This window comes from Schistocerca serialis, chromosome 1, assembly GCF_023864345.2.
Source record: "Schistocerca serialis cubense isolate TAMUIC-IGC-003099 chromosome 1, iqSchSeri2.2, whole genome shotgun sequence".
Lineage (NCBI taxonomy): Eukaryota > Metazoa > Arthropoda > Insecta > Orthoptera > Acrididae > Schistocerca > Schistocerca serialis.
In genome coordinates, this window is record NC_064638.1 from 757,983,648 (window position 1) to 758,007,350 (window position 23,703).

The 23,703-nt window shown below is 43.6% G+C and overlaps 1 protein-coding gene across 1 annotated transcript in view; it reads left to right on the plus strand.

Annotated features, from left to right (window-relative positions):
- Positions 1 to 23,703, plus strand: part of LOC126430687 (uncharacterized) — a 147,834-nt gene that overhangs the window by 75,623 nt on the left and 48,508 nt on the right. Inside the window, exon 2 of the mRNA XM_050090428.1 lies at positions 6,022 to 6,143. Within this exon, the coding sequence (XP_049946385.1) occupies positions 6,022 to 6,143 (122 nt within the window). The remainder of the gene's footprint in view (positions 1 to 6,021; positions 6,144 to 23,703) is intronic.

Genomic DNA, 23,703 nt, shown 5'->3' on the forward strand with positions numbered 1-23,703 from the left:
GAAAACAATAGACTGCTTGGGACACATCCTTACACATCCTGCCTGAGGTCCTCCTGCATGCATCTACCTCACCAGTGGTTTCCGTTGGCGACATCGTGCCTCACCTAGCACCCTTCTCGACCTCTTTCATCGACTACAGTTACACACACACACACACACACACACACACACACACACACACACACTGATCTCCCAGACACACGTACCCCAAGACCAAGAATTTTTACATATTACTGTTGTGCCATGTTACCCATAACGTACTGGAGATCAAACACTCCTCCATCTGGGGCCCATAACGTGAACTACCATCTACTAGCCCTTACAGTCTAAGGACATTAGGTCCATGTGGTATCACATACACAGCAGGAAATTTGCCACAAAACAGGGACTACACAAGATCAGTTTGTCAGGTTTCCCTCTTCGACTACTTTGCCGGCATCTAGGCACTGATGCTAGCTGCCTGACGTGTGACTCTTTGCACGATGTCTGGCGATTCGCTATACATGCAGCAAATGACTGCCTGTTGCATCCGAGTGCCACTGGATGCGAGCTTTCCGCGAAAGTTTTTATACCTGGAGGACACATATTTTCCTGCCGCCAAACATCATGCTATTCCGTGGGTTACGGGTTGGGTGGTCAGTTATCTATTCTATGAGGGAGCGAACCCCGCCTCGACTTCTGGACTTATTTATAAATAGCCCACGTGCTCTCGAACACACGTCACGTTACCGACGTTTATTTTCGAACTGTTTGCGAGGGGATCTTTGTTACATCTACACTTAGTTTGGGGAGTGCTGGGAGCTGAGAGCATCTACTCCCCTTCCATCTCCGGCGTTGTCTGAGTTTCAACCACCTTCGATCGATTCTATCGCTGACCTCATTAACTGCGTGTATTTTTTTACCCATTAAGTGTAGGTGATGTTTGTTTCATGTAATTTCATAATAATAGTAAAAATGAAAATAACAAAAATAAAAATGGTCAGATGGCTTCTGGGCTGTCTGCACTAGTCGCTTCCCTCTTGTGCTGTCCAGCGGACGCTTTAGTTGCTAGCCCTGTGCTCCCATGCAACTATTTGACATGTGTGTGACATTGTTTCCACAGGCTCAGTAGGAGGCAGTCACTGTGGGCAGGTCTCGAGATTCGACCTTCGACCCATGCCCTCTCTGCCTCCCCCCACCCTGCCCCCTTTCGAGCCTCCACTGGTCTGTTCCCACAAAAAAAATAAAAATAAAAAAAGTGTTACCACAGGCTCGGTAGGAGGCAGTCACTGTGGGCAGGTCTCGAGATTCGACCTTCGACCCATGCCCTCTCTGCCTCCCCCCACCCTGCCCCCTTTCGAGCCTCCACTGGTCTGTTCCTATAAAAAAAAAAAATAAATAAAGTGGTCATTACATCTGACTGCCATGCAGTGGGCGCAGTTTCGATTCCCAGTCCAGAAATTATTTCCACTCGTGGTTTTGGTGCTTTGTTGTCCTCAGCATCATTTCATCATCATCGACAATCAAGTCACGCAATGTGACGTCAACGGAAAAGCCTTGCAGCTCGGCTGCCGAAGTTCCCCCATGGGGACGTCCAGTCCTCAGTGCCATACGATCATTTCATTTCACTGTCATGGCCCGGCGTCCCATATTTCTCATTTCTTAAGGGGTCAAGTCAGGAAATGCTACATCCTCTGCTCAAGAAGTGCATTTCTAAATCTCTACGTCCCTTTTATTTCCTTCTGCGAGTTTCCAGCACTCACTCACACAACTTGTTACCTGTCCCATGATGGATTTGTATAATTGCATTTGAACTTTTGAGCTCAATTTTAAAGGCCAAAGTCTGGGATTTAATTTTTTGATATCCGCCTTTCTCTTGCTTATCTGGTGTTGGATAACTCTGTCACATCTTCTATCAAGTGGCAGGATACTATCTACATACTTAAAGAGTGTACGCACTTTAATTTGATAAGTGCCCAAGTACAAGCGACTGCTCTCTTCTCTGCAACGTAGATATTTCGTCTTCTCAAAATTAATTTTAAACGCCGACTTTTTATATTCATCCAACAACTTTGAAGTTGTATCCTCTTAATTGTTTGCTTCAACGAACTGATCATCAGGTTCCAATGTACATGCATTTCCTACGCCTGAGATCCAATGCTTTATGCCGACATACATCATAAAGAGTGTGGGCAACAGAAGCATCCTCGTTTCAGCCCTTCAGTTATTGTGAAGGAATTAGAAACTTCTTTCCCCATTTTAATGACATATTATGCCGAGTTTTACATTCATGATACTTCTTACATAATTGTTTTGAAATTTCCCTAACCACAGAACCTCGAGGAAAATCTTTAGTGGCATTGTGTCATATGCTTTCTTGAGATCTATGAAGACCAAATGACTGCTACTGGTCATTAACTGCAGTCAACGATTTACCTACTCTGTACTGACATCACCGATCGAGGTGGTACAGTGGTAAGAAAGACACTGGACTCACATTCAGGAGGAAAACAGTTGAAATCCCCGCTCGTCGAGACAGATTTAGGCTTTCCATGACTGCCCTGAACCAACTACAACAAAGGCTAGGGATAGTTCACTTCGGAAAAAAATGTTTCATCCAGTAAACATCGGCAAATGAAAAACATATTTATAATATAAAAATCGATTTAATTTGCCAGTAATTTCTAAATTTATTGGACAGCCCGTTTCGAGCATAAATCTTCATCTTCAGGTGGCACCGTATAATTATGGGAACATAAACCAGTGACGGTCAGGCCAGTCAGTCCTGGGAGGTCACACGCATGTCAAATAGTTGCATGGGAGCATAGGGCTAGCAACTAAAGCGCCCGCTGGACAGTACAAGAGGGAAGCGACTAGTGCAGACAGCCCAGAAGCCATCTGACCATGGCGGCCTAAACAGCACGAATGGGAGTGTCTACTGCAGACGGCCCAGAAGCCAGATGATCACAGAGGCCTTGACAGCGTGATACGGAAGGGACCAGTGCAGACGGCCCAGAAGCAGCGATCACCTGGCTTCTGAGCTGTTTGTGTTGTACACTCCTGGAAATGGAAAAAAGAACACATTGACACCGGTGTGTCAGACCCACCATACTTGCTCCGGACACTGCGAGAGGGCTGTACAAGCAATGATCACACGCACGGCACAGCGGACACACCAGGAACCGCGGTGTTGGACGTCGAATGGCGCTAGCTGCGCAGCATTTGTGCACCGCCGCCGTCAGTGTCAGCCAGTTTGCCGTGGCATACGGAGCTCCATCGCAGTCTTTAATACTGGTAGCATGCCGCGACAGCGTGGACGTGAACCGTATGTGCAGTTGACGGACTTTGAGCGAGGGCGTATAGTGGGCATGCGGGAGGCCGGGTGGACGTACCGCCGAATTGCTCAACACGTGGGGCGTGAGGTCTCCACAGTACATCGATGTTGTCGCCAGTGGTCGGCGGAAGGTGCACGTGCCCGTCGACCTGGGACCGGACCGCAGTGACGCACGGATGCACGCCAAGACCGTAGGATCCTACGCAGTGCCGTAGGGGACCGCACCGCCACTTCCCAGCAAATTAGGGACACTGTTGCTCCTGGGGTATCGGCGAGGACCATTCGCAACCGTCTCCATGAAGCTGGGCTACGGTCCTGCACACCGTTAGGCCGTCTTCCGCTCACGCCCCAACATCGTGCAGCCCGCCTCCAGTGGTGTCGCGACAGGCGTGAATGGAGGGACGAATGGAGACGTGTCGTCTTCAGCGATGAGAGTCGCTTCTGCCTTGGTGCCAATGATGGTCGTATGCGTGTTTGGCGCCGTGCAGGTGAGCGCCACAATCAGGACTGCATACGACCAAGGCACACAGGGCCAACACCCGGCATCATGGTGTGGGGAGCGATCTCCTACACTGGCCGTACACCACCGGTGATCGTCGAGGGGACACTGAATAGTGCACGGTACATCCAAACCGTCATCGAACCCATCGTTCTACCATTCCTAGACCGGCAAGGGAACTTGCTGTTCCAACAGGACAATGCACGTCCGCATGTATCCCGTGCCACCCAACGTGCTCTAGAAGGTGTAAGTCATCTACCCTGGCCAGCAAGATCTCCGGATCTGTCCCCCATTGAGCATGTTTGGGACTGGATGAAGCGTCGTCTCACGCGGTCTGCACGTCCAGCACGAACGCTGGTCCAACTGAGGCGCCAGGTGGAAATGGCATGGCATGGCATGGCTAAATCCAGCATCTCTACGATCGTCTCCATGGGAGAATAGCAGCCTGCATTGCTGCGAAAGGTGGATATACACTGTACTAGTGCCGACATTGTGCATGCTCTGTTGCCTGTGTCTATGTGCCTGTGGTTCTGTCAGTGTGATCATGTGATGTATCTGACCCCAGGAATGTGTCAATAAAGTTTCCCCTTCCTGGGACAATGAATTCACGGTGTTCTTATTTCAATTTCCAGGAGTGTAGTTGCTGGTCGTACGCTCTCATGGGTATTTTTATGTGAATCTTACCCAGGACTGACTGGCCCGACTACCACACATTTATCTTCCCATAATTACGTATTTTTCACTTGAAGTTGAATCTCTATGCTTCGAAACTGGCCGTGCAATAAGTTAAGAAATTACTGGCAACTGAGGCGGATTTTTATTCTACAAGTAACTCTTTTATGAAGAACAAGGACGAATTTCTTGCCCATTCCTTCCAAATTCTAGCTTGTATTTGTTTCTAATAATCTCATCAGTGGCTAGCCGTTAAAGCTTAATCCTCCTTCATCTACATCTACATCTACATACATACTCTGCAATCCACCATACGGTGCGTGGCGGAGGGTACCTCGTACCACAACTAGCATCTTCTCTCCCTGTTCCACTCCCAAATAGAACGAGGGAAAAATGACTGCCTATATGGCTCTGTACGAGATCTAATCTCTCTTATCTTATCTTTTTGGTCTTTCCGCGAAATATAAGTTGGCAGCAGTAAAATTGTACTGCAGTCAGCCTCAAATGCTGGTTCTCTAAATTTCCTCAGTAGCGATTCACGAAAGGATCGCCTCCTTTCCTCCAGAGACTCCCACCCGTGTTCCTGAAGCATTTCCGTAACACTCGCGTGATGATCAAACCTACCAGTAACAAATCTAGCAGCCCGCCTCTGAATTGCTTCTATGTCCTCCCTCAATGCGACCTGATAGGGATCCCAAACGCCCTAGCAGTACTCAAGAATAGGTCGTATTAGTGTTTTGTAAGCGGTCTCCTTTACAGATGAACCACATCTTCCCAAAATTCTACCAATGAACCGAAGACGACTGTCCACCTTCCCCACAACTGCCATTACATGCTTGTCCCACTTCATATCGCTCTGCAATGTTACGCCCAAATATTTAATCGACGTGACTGTGTCAAGCGTTACACTACTAATGGAGTATTCAAACATTATGGGATTCTTTTTCCTATTTATCTGCATTAATTTACATATACCAGTATTTAGAGTTAGCTGCCATTCTTTACGCCAATCAAAAATCCTGTCCAAGTCATCTTGTATCCTCCTATAATCATTCAACGGCGACACCTTCCCGTACACCACAGCATCATCAGCAAACAGCCGCACATTGCTATCCACCCTACCCAAAAGATCATTTATGTAGATAGAAACCAACAGCGGACCTACCACACTTCCTTGGGGCACTCCAGATGATACCCTCACCTCCGATGAACACTCACCATCGTGTACAACGTACTGCGTTCTATTACTTAAGAAGTCTTCGAGCCACTCACATATTTGGGAACCAATCCCATATGCTCGTACCTTAGTTAGGAGTCTGCAGTGGGGCACCGAGTCAAACGCTTCCTTCTTTCCTTCCATTTTAAGTTAGTGGCGTGCTTGGGGCTTGGAGGGAGGGGGGAGTGACGACTCTTGTAATCACATGATGCTGCACCGAGTGTGTCAGCTCGCTGTTGTCGTCCACCAGTGGCGCGACAGTGGTGTTTCTGGCAGCCGCTCGCGACGTGTGCGTGACGTGTCAGTCGCGGTGTGTTGCAGGCGCAGGTCGCGGTCGGCGGCTGGCGGCCGAGCCTGGCGTCGGCGCTGCGCGCTTTGCTGCGCTCCCTCTGCTTCGGCACCTCAGTCACAACGGGCATATTCGTCTTCCACTGCCTCTTCAGGTGAGTCCGTCCGACACTCCTCACACCTCTCCAGCAGCAAAGTTCGTGCAACGCTGTAAAGTTGATGCATTCAGTTGTTCTGAAAGAGGTGATGCTATTCAAAATAATAAAAGCGGGTTAAAAGCTGTGGGCTACCTGGGGAAGTTATCCTTGGATTACTGGGCAACTGTTTTTTTATTTTTTTATTTTTTTTATTTTTTTTTTTACCAGGAATCCAGTCTAGTTTACCAAATTGCCAACCAGACTACCATTAATTATAATCTTTTAATAGGCATCTTACAACAACCGGTGATATATATATATATATATATATATATATATATATATATATATATATATATATATATATATATAACATTGATCATTGTTTCGTTAAAATTTCAGCATATTAAACTTGATTCATAACTGAACTGGTGCCTCATTTAGGATTGTGAAAATGAAGAGTTTGTAATCTTACGGAACACATCAAATATTGAGCCAAGATTGGGAGACTGCATACAACACTGCATTCATAAAATAACACACGAAGAACGTTGAAACATATGCAAGAGGAAATTAACCACAACCAACCGATTCAATTTTTACCCAAAGAAGTTAGAGTTGTAGCGCAATCCTGTCCATCATGAAATTACCACACACTGGTATACTAAATTCATACTAATTGTGTGTGAAATCTTCTCGAAAAGAATAGCTGAGGGCTACTTTGATGATTACACCACAAGCTTCACGTGGTCAACTTGGTTTACACAAAGAGTGTAACTCCACAATAATTTTGATGATTAAAATAAATTACATCGAAACGCAATTTACAAAATAAAAACCTTGAACTGGTTACTATCGTCATACTATTAACCTGATGGGTCAAACAATTATATAAGCACGTGGTACTGGTCTCACAAAGTACACCCCACGTGGGTTGAACGTAAAGAAAAGTTTCTATATTGAAAAAAATATTGTCAAGATGAGATGTTATAATGTCACACTCATTCACATTTAAGATTGATGATCTTAGTTAGGGTTACGGATCATCAACATGTGGTTCCACTTTGCTCACAAAGTAGTGACAAAGCAACTACTGGAAGATATTCTGAACTTCACACTCGAATTACACTGCGTTGCAATTTAAGATAACATAAGATATTTTAGATATAAACCTGAAACAAAGGTGATTAAATTTTCAGTTAGGCTGAAGTTAAGAAATCCATTGTCCTACAGACTTAGCAGAGACGCGCTTAGCTGGGGATATTACCACTTCAGACGCTCGCCATGGACAGCCTGGCGTGGGCCCCTATCGAGGGTGCCTCACAGACACAATCGGATGTGACCAGAGAGGCAGCTTCCTATACCAACATGACAAGGGACGGACAGGACCATACCAAGAATAGAAACCTCTTTACTTTTACAAAGCGTAGCTACCAGTTCCGACGTTGGTTCTACTGTTCTCTAGCAGACAGGCTTGTCTGCTACCATCAAGCATACAACAAAAAATACATTTGCTCATTCATCCTTTCACACAGAAGGGAAGGGGGATGACAGTATCTTATCATATACACTATATAAAAGAAAGCGGGTGTAGGTTCCATACGCGACTGTGTGACGTGAATTACATGTAAACTGTATTTTACATTGTAGTAATGTGACAGATCGTTTTTGTTTATGTGTAAACGTAACACGTTCCACTGCTTAGTCTCCTCCCAGATAGAGTCAGAAACACAACAGTAAATTTAGAAGTGGAATGTATGCCGTAAATGACAACAGATTTAAGAAATTAACATGAAAGGAATCCAACATAGACCTTTCAACGCCTGAAGAATTTAGAGAATTACAGGAGCATATGCGGAGGATTGGTAAACAAAACATTTGTAAGGCAGATTCTTGAGTGCCGCTCATCGGTCTAGGAACTACATCATTTCATCAAATCGAAAATTAGAAGACCAAACGGAGCGTGGAGCACTTCGGCACACGCTCGTCTACTCGGCGCGAGTGTCTTTCGAAGATGCATAACAAACTCCAGTGGTAGACGCTACAAGAGAGGTATTGTGCATCACAGAGAGGTTCAACGGCAGTAGCAATAACAGTTTTATTTACCCGTAGATCACCGTGCGAGGCAATACTGTCCCTACGACTTATCTTAGAAAATAGTTTAAGCAAACGCAGATATACGTTTCCAACATTTTTCGACTAGGAGAAAGTTTTTGACAATGATGACTGGGCACTCTCTTCGAAATACTGGAGATGCAGGGACAAAATAGAGGGAGTGAAAGGCTTTTTACAACTTGTACGGAAACCAGACAGCATTTATAAGTGTCGAGGGGGCTGAAGGGGAAGCAGTGGTTGAGAAGGGAGGGCGAAAGCGTTGTAGTCTACCCTCGATGTTATTCAATCTCCACATTGAGTAAGCAGGAAAGGAAACCAAAGGAAAAACTGGAATAAGAATTAATGTTTAGGGAGAGGAAATGATAACTTTGAGGTTTGCCGATGACATTATAGTTCTGTCAGAAACTGCAAAGGACTAGTAAGACAGTTGAACGGAATGGACAATCTCTTGAGAGGAAGATTAGTTTGATAGATCACGTAACTAATGAGGAGGTACTGAATAGAATTGGGAGAAAAGAAATTTGTGTTGCAACATGATTAGAAGAAGGGAGCGCTTGGTAGGACACATTCTGAGGCATAAAGGGATCACTAATTTAGTATTATGGGGAAGTGTGGGTGGTAAAAAATCGTAGTGAGAGACCAAGGCATGAATACGATAAGCAGATTCAGAAGGCTGTATGTTCCAGTAGTTATTTGAAGACGAAGGGCCTTGCACGGGATAGAGCAGCATGGAGAGCTGCATCAAACCAGTCTTCACATTTCAGACCAAAACAACAACTACTATGATATTCGACATGTCGTGGTACTACAATTTAAAAGAAAATGTAATTCATATACACGATGGTCAGAAACAGTCTAAAATACTTGCAAGGGTGTTGCAGGGTAGACTGTGCTGGTAAATGGAAATGTCGTGTGGCTAGGGTCTCCTGGAGAGTAGACCGTTCGCCGTGTGCAAGTCTTTCTATTTGACGCCACTTTGGCGACTTGCGTGTCGATGGGGATGAAATGTTGATGATTAGGACAACACAACACCCAGTCCGTGAGCGGAGAAAATCCCCGACCCAGCCGGGAATCGAACCCGGGCCGTTAGAATTGACATTCCGTCGCGCAGACCACTCAGCTACCATGACGGACGACTGTGCTGCTGGTGGCACTTGAAGATAGGCTGGAAACAGTGTTTACCGTTCCAGCAGCGCATTGTCATTTCAGATGCAGGCCACTTGGGCTAAAGAATGCACTGGCAACTTTTCAGCGTTTGTTAGTTGGGGTAGTCTATCCCGATGATATAATTGTCTGTTCAAAGAATTTACTGGAGCCTGTGAGACATTTGGATGTTGTCTGTGGTACATTACGATAGGCACATTTAACGTAAAGTTCATTTTGCGCAAACTCAAGTAAACTATTTGAGGCACGTGATTAGTGAGCGTGGCGTACAGACTGAACCTCGTCTTAGAGATGGAATTCAAAATTATCCGATATGTCAAATAACTAAGCAGGTACAGTCGTTCATTGGCCTCTGTAATTATTATAGACGGTTCGCGATAGACTGCGAAAACAGCCGGACCACTGAACAAGCTGCTGAAGAAGGGGACGAAATTCCGTTGGTCGCAGGAGTATCAGGAAGCATTTGAAAAACTGAAAGAAATATTAGTTTCAGATCCAGTCTTTCGAGAAAGAGTTTATCCTTTCGTAAATTGTTTCAAATGAGGTTGTGTTTTGAGACAGATCGTAGATGTTCAGGGAACATCCGGTAGCTTACGCTTCAAGGCACTTAAACATGGCCGAGCGTAACTACTCAATAACGGAGAAAAAGATGTTGACGGTCATATACGGTATTACATATTTTTGGTGTTATCTGTATGGTAGAAAGTTTATGATCGTGACAGATCATGCCACATTGAAATGGTTGCTTGGTTTCAAATATCCATCTAGTACCCGTAGATTAACTCGGTGGCACTTAAGCTTAGTGAATTCGAGCACGAGACAATCCACAAGCCAGGGAGATCACACGCAAATGCAGATTCGTTAAACCGCAGCGTAGCAATGTTAAGTATGCTAGGGAAGGGCGTTGAAGAGTGGCAGCAGGCACAGGCAAGGGATAAAGAGTGCCAGGCAGCTGGGGAGGGGGTTGTAGCATCTTCTTTAGGCAGCTGTGGAAGTGTGTTTAGCTAACCGTTTAATTCTTTACTGTCCACTAAGAGATACGAGGGTGTACAAGATGTTATGTAAATAGGCCAGTTGTTTACTACACTACTGGCCATTAAAATTGCTACACCACGAAGATGACGTGCTACAGACGCGAAATTTAACCGACAAGAAGAAGATGTTGTGATATGCAAATGATTAGCTTTTCAGAGCATTCACATAAGGTTGGCGCCGGTGACGACACCTACAAAGTGCTGACATGAGGAAAGTTTCCAACCGATTTCTCGTACACAAACAGCAGTTGACCGGCGTTGCCTGGAGGAGGTGATGCCTTGCGTAATGCCTCGTGTAAGGTGGAGAAATGCCTACCATCACGTTTTCGACTTTGATAAAAGTCGGATTGTAGCTTATCGCGATTGCAGTTTATCGTATCGCGACATTGCTGCTCGCGTTGGTCGACATCCAATGACTGTTAGCAGTATATGGAATCGGTGGGTTCAGAAGGGTAATACGGAACGCCGTGCTGGATCCCAACGGCCTCGTACCGCTAGCAGTGGAGATGACAGGCATCTTATCCGCATGGCTGTAACGGATCGTGCAGCCACGTCTCGATCCCTGAGCCAACAGATGGGGACGTTTGCAAGACAACAACCATTTGCACGAATAGTTCGACGACGTTTGCAGCAGCATGGACTATCAGCTCGGAGAACATGGCTGCTGTTACCCTTGAAGCTGCATCACAGACAGGAACGCCTGCGATGGTGTCCTCAACGACGAACCTGGGTGCACGAATGGCAAAACGTCATTTTTTCGGATGAATCCAGGGGTCTGTTTACAGCATCATCATGGTCGCATCCGTGTTTGGCGACATCGCGGTGAACGCACATTGGAAGCGTGTATTCGTCATCGCCATACTGGTGTATCACCCGACGTGATGGTATGGGGTGCCATTGGTTACGCGTCTCGGTCACATCTTGTTCACATTGACAGCACTTTGAACAGTGAACGTTACATTTCAGATGTGTTACGACCCGTGGCTATACCCTTCATTCGATCCGTGCGAAACCCTACATTTCAGCAGGATAATGCACGACAGCGTGTTGCAGATCCTCTACGGGCCTTTCTGGATACAGAAAATGTTCGTCTGCTGCCCTGGCCAGCACATTCTCCAGATCTCTCACAAACTGAAAACGGTTGGTCAATGGTGGCCGAGGAACTGGCTCGTCACAATACGCCAGTCACTACTCTTGATGAACTGTGGTATCGTGTTGAAGCTGCATGGGCAGCTGTACCTGTACACGCCATCCAAGCTCAGTTTGACTCAGTGCCTAGGCGTATCAAGGCCGTTATTACGGCCAGAGGTGGTTGTTCTGGGTACTGATTTCTCAGGATCTATGCACCCAAATTGCGTGAAAATGTGATCACATGTCAGTTCTAGTATAACATATTTGTCCAATGAATACCCGTTTATCATCTGCATTTCTTCTTGGTGTAGCAATTTTAATGGCCAGTAGTGTATGTGTTCAAATAGTGTAGTAAATTCTGCTCAACGTATACGTTCCATACAAAAGATTAAATTTTCAGAAAATACGTTCATTTGGCTTACTTTGTGGATGAGATTTTGCTATCAGAATATGCTTGATGTTACAATCGCGCAGAAAACCTTTCCGTTTCTTGCATTTAAAGTTTGGAGTAATATCTGTTAGAAATGCAATGTAATCCCTAAGAATTCTTTTGACGATGACAGGCGCTGCTGTCGTCTTCGTAGCATACAGTTCGACATATTTAGAAAAAAAGATCATAAAGAACCACTAAGTACTTATACTGGACTGGCAATGTCAATATTTACATTTTTGTTCGATTCTCTCCCAAATACTTGCATTTCCATTCTAAGATGTATAAGTAAATGTAATATTGTCACATAGTCCACAAAATGTTAGAAAATGTTAGTCCTCTCGGCGAATTGTTCGCAACAAGATAGTATCCTCCAGTCACCTACTGCGATTTTTATCAAGTGTGTCATTATGTATTCTAATTTTAACACTCGTAACCGGAAGTAGCGTTTTGATCATGTTAGCAACTTATAAACATACATTGCTGTTTGTAAGGCTCGAGAGAAAATTGCTGTCATCAATATGTAATCAGTGTTTATACCGCGATACTCACTTGCAGTCTTCAGTATTCTCTGCTAATATGGAGTTGGAATCCTGGAGAAATGGCAGTACATGTTATCTTAATGTACGAGGTAACACACATCGACACTACAGTGAGTGGTTAAATTCTATAAACTAATGACACTATTGTATGCTCTGTGAAATGGCAGTAACGAATACGCGCCTATCCCATGTGAAAAAAGTACCACAATGCAACAAATACGTACTAAGTATTCATTATCCCTACAATATGAGTGTGTGACTTCGCTTTAAGACTATCCCTAGTATACTAGTAAATAAACGATGAAAAACAAATCCAGTCACAACACAATTGTTTTTATTGTAAAACAATTACTCCTACCGGCGGAGGATGGGAATAGGATAAACAAGCATTTTACTTAAAACAAATTAAAAGCGGGAAATGTTGGAAGCCTACACGTAACCCTTCACAATAGATGAAGACCAACGTGCAGACAAACCAACAGTATGCAGGCAACCTCAAAAATTTTATATTACACATTTCTTTAAATACCGAGAATATTTCCAACAACGATGTGGCATTGTGAACATTTGTTGTTTGCAGGGTGTGGTATGTGTTGCAGTGGACAGACCAACTCAGTCGGTAACTGTATAAGCACATGGAGTGGAAGTTCAATGCAAGATGCTCCACCTACACTAATAGGTTTGAATGGAATACATGTGGAATTCAAAGCATACAAAAAGCAATTGCGAAATACTGTTGTACAGCGAATGTGGTCGATGTGGAACGAAGAAGAATAACAATTTTTTCATAATGCGGGGCCACAGTCAAGATGGTATACTCAGTGATGAAACAAAGCAGTAGGCTTTACCAGAAATATTGATTCATAGACAATGTGTCTAATAGTGTATTTTAAATACGACAGTATGCCATCTTAGGCACTGTATAACACTTAAAACACTTGATAATGGCACTTTGGAGCCGAAATCATGATTTTGTAACTGTAAATGTAACACTGCAAATAAAAAACAGTCAAATGGCGATACTGACTTTAAAGAAGGAGAATATGTGTGTTTTAAAGTGCAATGTATGTAATAAGTGTAGTCGCTATGTCAAAACATTGAATGTTTATATAATATATGGGATGAAATTAAAAACGTTTTCATTAATTGATATTTTTATAAGTTGCAACATGTGGTAAATTACATCATGCATATTATTATTATGTTTTCGTGGAAATGGATGAATGTTAACAGAGCTTAATACCAAACTCTTTATTCAGGAATATGTGTATCGGGGTATATTTGTTTTTTTGTTTTGTTTTATAAGATGGCTACCGGAACGTAATCTTAAATTCCTCCTGTGTAAACTAGTGTGCACTGCCATATGTCACGGTACCACGGGAACACATACAATAAGATGTTGGCAATATGTTAAACAGCTACTGCGCACGTGACGCTTGCGAGTGTATGTATACTGCCACTCGCTACCCCGGTGGTGTCATATGTATTTTTTTTTTATACTGCTATAGAGAACATTTAATAGGGAGTGATTTAAGCATGTTCTACACACTGGCTCTTTTTCTTAAGGTCTATGAATAACATTGCTTGTAGACTCAATAACAGTGCAGTAATATCCTTGTTTGACGGTTTTGTGGTGAAAACTATATTACACCCTGTGCTTCCTTTCACGCTGCTACCATTTAATACATTTGGTCAGCCCTCCACAGGGTGAAATTCGAACGATCCATTCCATAATTATGAACAATGTTCTTTCGGGTAGGAAATTATACATGTATTGTATCTTTTAAAAATTAATAATTTATTACATTTTTCCATGTGTACAGACTTCTAAGTATGCTCATTTTTCTTGCTTGGAAACCGTTTGCCATAAGACAATGTTTGCCAAATAATGTTTTGTTTCATATGTTAACCTCAGCATGTACATTATCTTGCCTGTATGCATCCATAAAGTCGCCCAACTCGGGACTAACGCACAGGGGATATTTCATTATACCTCTCAAAATGTCATTTAACACAGTGTTCACATTTTCAATTACTTGATATATATGGTAAGCAGCGAAAACCATCACATAAGTAATGCCTGGATGTTTGTGACACTGTTGTTTTGACAGCACCCTATTCGTCGTCGACCCTATGCTACAATTTAATGCTGCGCCGCTGAAAACGCTTACTGTCGAGGCACAAAGACGGCTGCTGCTGCTGTTGCTGGTGTTGACTGACGTTGCTGCTTGGGGACTAACGCACAGGGGATATTTCATTATACCTCTCAAAATGTCATTTAACACAGTGTTCACATTTTCAATTACTTGATATATATGGTAAGCAGCGAAAACCATCACATAAGTAATGCCTGGATGTTTGTGACACTGTTGTTTTGACAGCACCCTATTCGTCGTCGACCCTGTGCTACAATTTAATGCTGCGCCGCTGAAAACGCTTACTGTCGAGGCACAAAGACGGCTGCTGCTGCTGTTGCTGGTGTTGACTGACGTTGCTGCTTGATTTGGCCTGGTTTCTGCTCGTTGGTTAACTGGCTCTTGATATGCGATAGTCGGTCACACAAGTGCTTCCACTCTATCTGAACAGCACGTTGCAAAGCATCCCAGATATGCTCAATAATGTTCATGTCTGGTGACTTTGGTAGCCAGCAGAAGCGTGTATAATCAGGAGAGTGTCCCTGGACCCACTCTGTAGCGATTCTGGACGTATAGGATGTCGCATTGTCCTGCTGGAATTGCACAATGGACATGAATAGATGCAGGTGATCAGACAGGATACTTACATACGTGTCAACTGTCAGAGTCGTATCTAGAGATGTCAGGGGTCCCATATCACCCCAACTGCACACGCCCCACATCACTGCAGAGCCTCCACTAGCTTGAAAAGTCCCCAGCTGACGTGCAGGGTCAATGGATTCATGAGGTTGTCTCCATACCCGTACACATCCACCCGCTCGATACGATTTGAAACGAGACTCGTCCGACCAGGCAACATATTTCCAGTCATCGACAGTCCAATGTTGGTGTTGACGGGCCCAGGCAAGGCATATATCTTCGTGTCGCACAATCTTCAAGGGTATACGAGTGGGCCTTTGGCTTCGAAAGCCCATATCGATGATGTTTCGTTGAATGGTTCGCACGCTGACACTTATTGACGGCCAAGCACTGAATCTGCAGCAGTTTTCGGAAAGGTTGCACTTCTATCACGTTGACGATTATCTTCAGTCGTCGTTGCTCCCGTTCTTGAAGGATCTTTTTCCGGCCACAGCGACGTAGGAGATTTGATGTTTTACCGAATTCTTGATATTCACGGCACACTCATATAATGGTCGTACGGGAAATTTCCCACTTCATTACTGTCTCGGAGATGCTTTGTCCATCGCACGTGCGCCGACTCAGTAACCGATCTAGCAACTGCTCCAGACACTTGTTGTCTTATATAGGTGTTGGCGATTGCAGCGCCGTATTCTGCCTGTTTACGTATCTCTGTATTTGGAAAATGTGTGGTAAGTTCCTATGGGAGCAAACTGCTAAGAAGGTAATCGGTCCCTAGTCTTAAACATTACTGAACTAACTTACGTTAAGGACAATACACACACACCCATGCCCGAGGAAGGACTCGAACCTTCGACGGGAGTAGACGCGAGAAGCGTGGCAAGGCGCGTAAGACCGCACGGCCACCCCGCCGGCTCCCTGTATTTGAATACGCATACCTATACCAGTTTTTTGCCGCTTCAGTGTATATATAGCCAACATCACTCAACAGGAATTTCAGCGTTATTTGTAGCAAACTCATACGAAAAGTCCACTTGTCACTTTTCCGAACAAATTTTTACATAATTGACAAATTATGGTGACGTCACCACAAGACAATTCGTCTTGAACATTGAGATGTTCTGGTCGAAGTATACATTGATTCAAAGCTGGTGAAACTCAATCAGCGAATAAACCTTGAAGATGGTAATCGTACATTAGTAGCATTTATCTTAGACCATCAACTACCTAAAAAGTGATGTAAGTCGTGTGATCAGTGCAGTGTTACTAGTTTAGTTATTGGTTCCACATAGAGTTGTGGTAACATGTCCGCTCAACACACGCAAAGAATCTTCTGTTCTAGCAAGATACTAACATTAGGTTCCTGACCCTCAGATACAGCAGCAATACGTCGATGACACTTTTTTCATGTAGTTATCAACACTGCATTGTGAAATAAATACGTATACCTTCGATAGGTACAATTTCAGTTTGCAACACGCGATTGGCGCGGTTACATCACCATTATGAAACGTCAGGCTCCACATAAACAGTCAGCATCACTTAAGCATCATCTACGTTCCTGCATATATGTGTCGGTGTAGTGTACTACATTTCTGTGATTTGAATCGTTTTATTCTTCCATTTCCAGACAATGTGGTGGAGTACCTTCTAACGAAAATGTCTCAGTAGGAGTACATATCCATTTTTCGTATGTCTTTTACTCTAAATTCAAGTGGATGTAAACATGTTAGCATTGGAATGTTCTCTGTTCACGAATTCAACTCACCAGTGTTTTTGAAAATCCACGTTACTGTGGTACAAAAGTAATATTAAATCTTACAGAGTCGTGCAGGCTGTGTGACAACTCAGCAGCCATTGCAGACATGTTTACTCAAAATACTCAAAGAACACCTAGTGTGATACTAGGTGATCAGAAGATCAGTGCTGGTGGCTTCCCACGAAAGATAAAAACTTTTAACGAAACGGAATCGACTCATATGCAGGAACAGGACCTCCAAGAATTTAATGTATAGCAGTTTTTCGATAGAGCACACACACACACACACACACACACACACACACACACACACACACACACACAAAAGCGCGCGCGCGCGTGCGCACGCACGCACACGCACACGCACACTCGACCGGAGACTGAGCTGGCAGCCTTGTGTTTATAGTTTCTGCGAAACATTATGGATCAATTTACTGGGACTTTCGTCTCAAACTCTATATCCCGTGGAAGAAGATGTAGCTCATTATTTCGATGCATGTTGCATGTCAATACACGGAAATATGTATGTGTTTATGACATTTGATGTTTGCATAGAATTGCTATCATATTTGATTATGTGTATATACCTAAGCATGAAATATGTGCTTGACATTTGTCTTCTTATTTTACTCTATAAAACCCCCTTTATGCTAGCGTAGTTATATAGTATACAACATGAGCAGCTGGACGAAGCGTCCTCTCCATAATGATTGCGTAACGGCTTCACTCTGAAAAGGGAAATGCAAAGGCTCAATACAGATATAGTAGGGGCCAGTGAAGCGAAATGGAAAGAGGCCAAGGATTTCTCGTCAGGAAAGTATAGGATAATACCAACAGCAGCAGAAAGTGGTATAACGGGAGTAGGATTTTTATGAATAGGAAGGTAGGGCAGAGAGTGTGTTACTGTGAACAATTTAATGATAGGCTTGTTCTTACCAGAATCGACAGAAAACCAACACCGACAGGTATCCATGTCGACGTCGAAAGCTGAAGATGAAGAGATAGAGTATATGAGGATGTTGAAAGGGCAATGCAGTACGGAAAGGGAGACGAAAGTCTAATAGTTGTGGGGAACTGGAATGCAGTTGTAGGGGAAAGAAATGGAAGAAAATTTACAGAAAAATATGGGCTTGGGGTAAGGAATGAGAGCGGAGAAAGACTAATTGAGTTCTGTAATAAATTTCAGCTAGTAATAACCAATAATCTGTTCAAGAGGAGAAGTACACTTGCAAAAGGCCGGATGCTACAGGAAGATTTCTATTAGATTACATCATGGTCAGACAGAGATTCCGAAATCAGATACTGGATTGTTAGTTGTATCCAGGAGCAGAAACAGACTCAGATCACAATATAGTAGTGATGAAGAGTACGCTGACGTTTAAGACATTAGTCAGGAAGAATTAATATGCAAAGAACTGAGATACAGAAGTACTAAGGAATGACGAGATACGTTTGAAGATCTCTAAGGTTATACTGCAATAAAGGAAAGTTAAATAGGCAGTACAGTTGAAGAGGAATGGACATCTGTAAAAAGGTCCATCACAGAAGTTGGAAAGAAACACGTAAGTACAAAGAAGGTAACTGCGAAAAAACCGTGGTGAAGGGAAGAAATACTTCAGTTGATCGATGAAAGGAGAAAGTACAAGAATGTTCAGGGAAACTCAGGAATACAGAAATACAAGTCGCTGAGGAAGGAAATAAACAGGAAGTGTAGGGAAGCTAAGAAAAAGTGACTGAATGAAAAAAGTAAAGAAACTGAAGAAGAATGATTGTCGGAAGGACAGATTCAGCATACAGCAAAATCAAAACGATCTTCTGTGACATTAAAAGCAAGGCTGTTAAGATTAAGAGCGCAACGGGAATTTCATTATTAAATGCAGAGGAGAGAGCAGGTAGATGGAAAGGATACATTCAAAGCCGCCTCTATGAGGGGTAAGATTTGTCTGATGTGATAGAAGAAGAAAGAGGAGTCGATTTAGAAGAGATACGGAAACCAATATTAGAGTAAGAACTCAAAAGAGTTTTGGAGGAATTAAGTTCAAATAAGGCAGAAGGGATAGATAACATTCCATCAGAATTTCTAAAATCATGGGGTAAGGTGGCAACAAAACGACTGTTCACGTTTGTGTGTAGGATGTATGAGCCTTGCTACATACCACCTGACTTTCGGAAAAATATCATGCACTGCAAGAGCTGGCAAGTGCGAGAATTATCGCACAATCAGCTTAACACCGCATGCATCCAAGCTGCTGACAATAATAATATACATCAAAATGGAAAAGAATATTGAGGATGTGCCAGGTGACGATCAGTTTGGTTTTATGAAAGGTAAAGGCACGAGAGAGGCAATTATGACGTAATAGAACCAAGACTAAAGAAAAATCAAAGCACGTGGCAGACTCTGCAAGAGAGGCGCTCTGCATCGCGGTGTAGCTTGCTGTCCAGGTTTCGAGAGGGTGCGTTTCTGGATGAGGTATCGAATATATTGCTTCCCCCTACTTATACCTCCCGAGGAGACCACGAATGTAAAATTAGAGAGATTAGAGCTCGCACGGAGGCTTTCAGACAGTCGTTCTTCCCGCGAACCATACGCGACTGGAACAGGAAAGGGAGGTAATGACAGTGGCACGTAAAGTGCCCTCCGCCACACACCGTTGGGTGGCTTGCGGAGTATCAATGTAGATGTAGATGTAGACACGTTCATAGGATTTGTCGACCTGTAAAAAGCGTTCGAAATTGTCACATGGTGCAAGATGTTCGGAATTCTGAGAAAAGTAGGTTTAAGTTATATGGATAGATGGTTAATATACAACATGTACAAGGGCCAAGAGGGAATAGTAAGAGTGGACAAACAAGAACGAAGTGCTCGGATTAAAAAGGGTGTAAGACAGGGATGTAGTCTTTCGCCCCTACTGCTCAATCTGTACTTCGAAGAAGCAATGATGGAAATAAAAGAAAGATTCAGTAGTGGAATTAAAATTCAAGGTGAAAGGCTATCAATGATGCATGTTGCTGCTGACATTGTTATCCTCAGTGAACGTGGAGAAGAATTACGAGGGGCGTTCAGAAAGTAAGCTCCGATCGGTCGCGAAATGGAAACGACTATGAAAATCCGATAAAGCTTTGCACAAATGTGTTGGGTAGTGTCTCTAGTATAACCCCAGTTAGCATCACGTCGCTCTTCTCATTTCTGAGCTCGCAGTGAGTGCGTAAAGATGTATAGAAAATAGTGTCTGCCGCCAAGTACGAGGGCCTGGTGAGAAATTTCGCCTGAAGCTATGCAGCTAACATTACATAACTGTCGTGCTGTTTCTTCTTCAAGACAATTCTCAGCCGCATTCTGCAGGGGCAATGAAGATGCTCCTGCATCGTTTTCAAATGGAAATGTGAGATTACCCACAATACAGTCCACAATTGTCTCCCCCTGAGTTTCATCTCTGGTCACATGAACCGCTGTCTTTGAAGACAACATTTTGGCACAGACAACGAGGTGTAGGCCAGCGTGGAGAATTGGCGGAAAGCACTGGCGGCTGCCTTCTACAATGAGGCTATTGAAAAGTTGGTACAAGGCTATGACAAAAGTCTAAGTCAGAACGGCGACTACGTAGAGAAGTAGCTGAAAGGTGTAGCTAATTGTTACAAGTAAAACATTTCTGATGTTCACTGTGGTTTCAATTTGGCAATCAATCGGAGCTTACTTTCTGAACAGGCCTCGTACATGAGCTGCTGAATGTAATGATCATTCTAATGAATACAGAATATGGACAGATAGTAAATCGAAGAAAGACGAAAATAATGAAAAGTAGCTGAAATAGGAAAAGTGAGAAACTTAACATCAGAATTCATGGTCTTGAAGTAGATGAAGTTAATAATTCTTCTACCTACTCAGTCAAATAACCAGTGACGGATGGAGAAAGAAGAACATCTACAGTAAACTAGCACTGGCAAAAAAGGCATTCCTGGACAAGAGAAATCTGCTAGTATCAAATATAGGCCTTAATTTGAGGAATAAATTTCTGAGAATGTACGTCTGGAGCACAGCACTGTGTGGTAGTGAAACATTAACTGTGGGGAAACCGACAGAGAAGAGAATCGAAGCATTTGAGATGTGGTGCTACAGACGAATGTTGAAAATTAGGTGGAATGATAAGGTAAGGAATGAGGAGGTACTGCACACAATCGGAGAGGAAAGGAATACGTGGAAAACACTGACAAGGAGAAGGAACAGGACGAGAGGGCATGTATTAAGACATCAGGGAATAACTTCCGTAGTACTAGAGGACGCTGTGTAGGGTGAAAACTGTGGAGGTAGTAAAAAACTGGAATACTTCCAGCAAATAACTGAGGACGTAAGTTGCAAGTGCCACAGTCAGATGAAGAGTTCGTCACAGGAGAGGAATTCGTGGCGGGCCACATCAAACCAGTCGGAAGATTGATGACAAAAAAGCTTTGGTCTTACGTAAAATTAGTAAGCGGGTCAAAATTATCTATTCAGTTACTCAGTGATCATAAAGGAGCCGAAAAAGAAGATAACAGCGAGAAGGCCGAATTGCTGAATTCGGTCTTCCGAAATTATTTAATTGCGGAAAACAGTAACTTGGTCCTTCCTTTGAGTAATCGTATGAACCTCGGAATGGCAGATATTGAGATAACCGTTGGAGGGACAGGGAAGAACTACAGGTGATTAGTAGTGGAAAGGCATCAGGACCAGGTGAGACACCCGTAAGATTCTACAAAGATTATGCGAAAGAAATTGCTCCCCTTTTAGCAGCGAAAACCTAATACGCTGGAACAAAGAAGGGTACCCAACAGTAGAAAAGGACGAAGGTCATTCCCGTTTTCAAGAAGAGTCGTAGGACAGATGCACGTAATTATAGGCCTATATCGTTGACATCAATCTGCTATGAATTATTTTGCACTAAAAATGATGATGTTTTTGGAGAACGAAAGTCTCCTCTATAAAAATCAAAAGGCATCCCACAAACAGAGATGTTGCGAAACACTACTTGCTCTGTTCCTCTATGAAGTCCGCAAGAGCTGTAGACAACGGCGCTCGGGTTGACGCCGTGTTCCGTGACACCAGGAAGGCATTTGCTGGCGTCCAAAGCCATCGTCTGCAGAAAGAAGTACCTGCTCACCGAAAATCGGACCCGATTTGCGTGTGGATTCAGGAATTCCTTGCAGATAGAACTCAACATGTCGTTCTGTGTGGAACATGTAAAGCTTATTTCCGGAGCACCCCAAGGAAGTGTGATGGGACCATTACTGTTTACTATGTATGTAACGATCTAGTAGCAAGCGTCGAAAACTCCTTAAGACTGTTCACACATGATGTGGTTGTGTATAATACAGTAGCGACACTAGAAGACAGTATCGAATAGCAAAATAACCTACAGAAGACTGATGAATGGAGCAAGCCTCTGGCAGTTGACCCTGGGTGTAAATTCATGCAACATATTGCGCATACGCAGGAAAAGAAATCCACTACTGTACAACTAGATTATTGATTAAAAATTGCTGAAAACAGGATCTACCGATAAATATCCTGGAGTGACTATCCAGAACGACCTAAACATAAACAATATAGTAGGGAGAGCAGACCCCAGACTGAGATTCGTATAAAGAATCTTAAGGAAATGTAATCCACGAAATAAGTGGCTTATAAGGCGCTTGTTCTACCAATTTTTGAGTATGGTTCACCAATATGGAATCCTTACCAAATGACAGAAGAGATCGAGAAGGTTCAACTAAAAGCGGTGCGTTTCGTCACGGGGTGCTGTAAACTTACTGCGGATGACAACCAAGAGGGTCTTGCTATGAAAAGCAATGGCACCCCACACCATCATTCCTGGTTGTCGGGTCGTATGGCGGCCGACATACTGGATGGTATCCCACAGTTGTCCGGGGCGTGTCCAGACAAATCTTTGATGATCATCGGGGCTGAGCTCGAACCGGGACTCATCACTGAAGACAATTCTACTCCATTCAGTGAGATTACAGGCCGAAGGCGTGTCTGGAGACACCCCAGACAGCGACGGGATACCGATCTGACTGTCGCCCGCCGTTCAGTCCGACAACTAGGAGCGATGGTATGGTGTACCATTTCATTTTATTGCGGAATCCTTTTGCTTGTCGTACGCGGTACCCTTACAGCACGGCGGTAGGTCGACGATATTCTACGCCCCGCTTTGTTGCTCTTCATGGCAAGCCTTTCTGGGCTTACACTTTAGCAGGATAATGCCCGATGGAGAAGGCGATGGAAACCACTGCATTAAAGACACATACTGTGTATCCGCAGGACATGTGACCTGCAACCCAAAAGTGTCATGTTGATCCCTCCATTGGCGAAAGATTCCGAACTAGTTACCCATTCGGATCTCTGGGACTAGGAGAAATAGATTAAAATACCAACGCAAGGATCATTTTCTACGATTCGGGACGTGGAATGTCAGAAGTTGAACACGGTAGGAAAACTAGGAAATATGAAAAAGGAAAAGTTAATGCTACATATAGATATAGTATGGGTTGTTGTTGTTGTGGTCTTCAGTCCTGAGACTGGTTTGGTGCAGCTCTCCATGCTACTCTATCCTGTGCAAGCTTCTTCATCTCCCAGCACCTACTTAAACCTA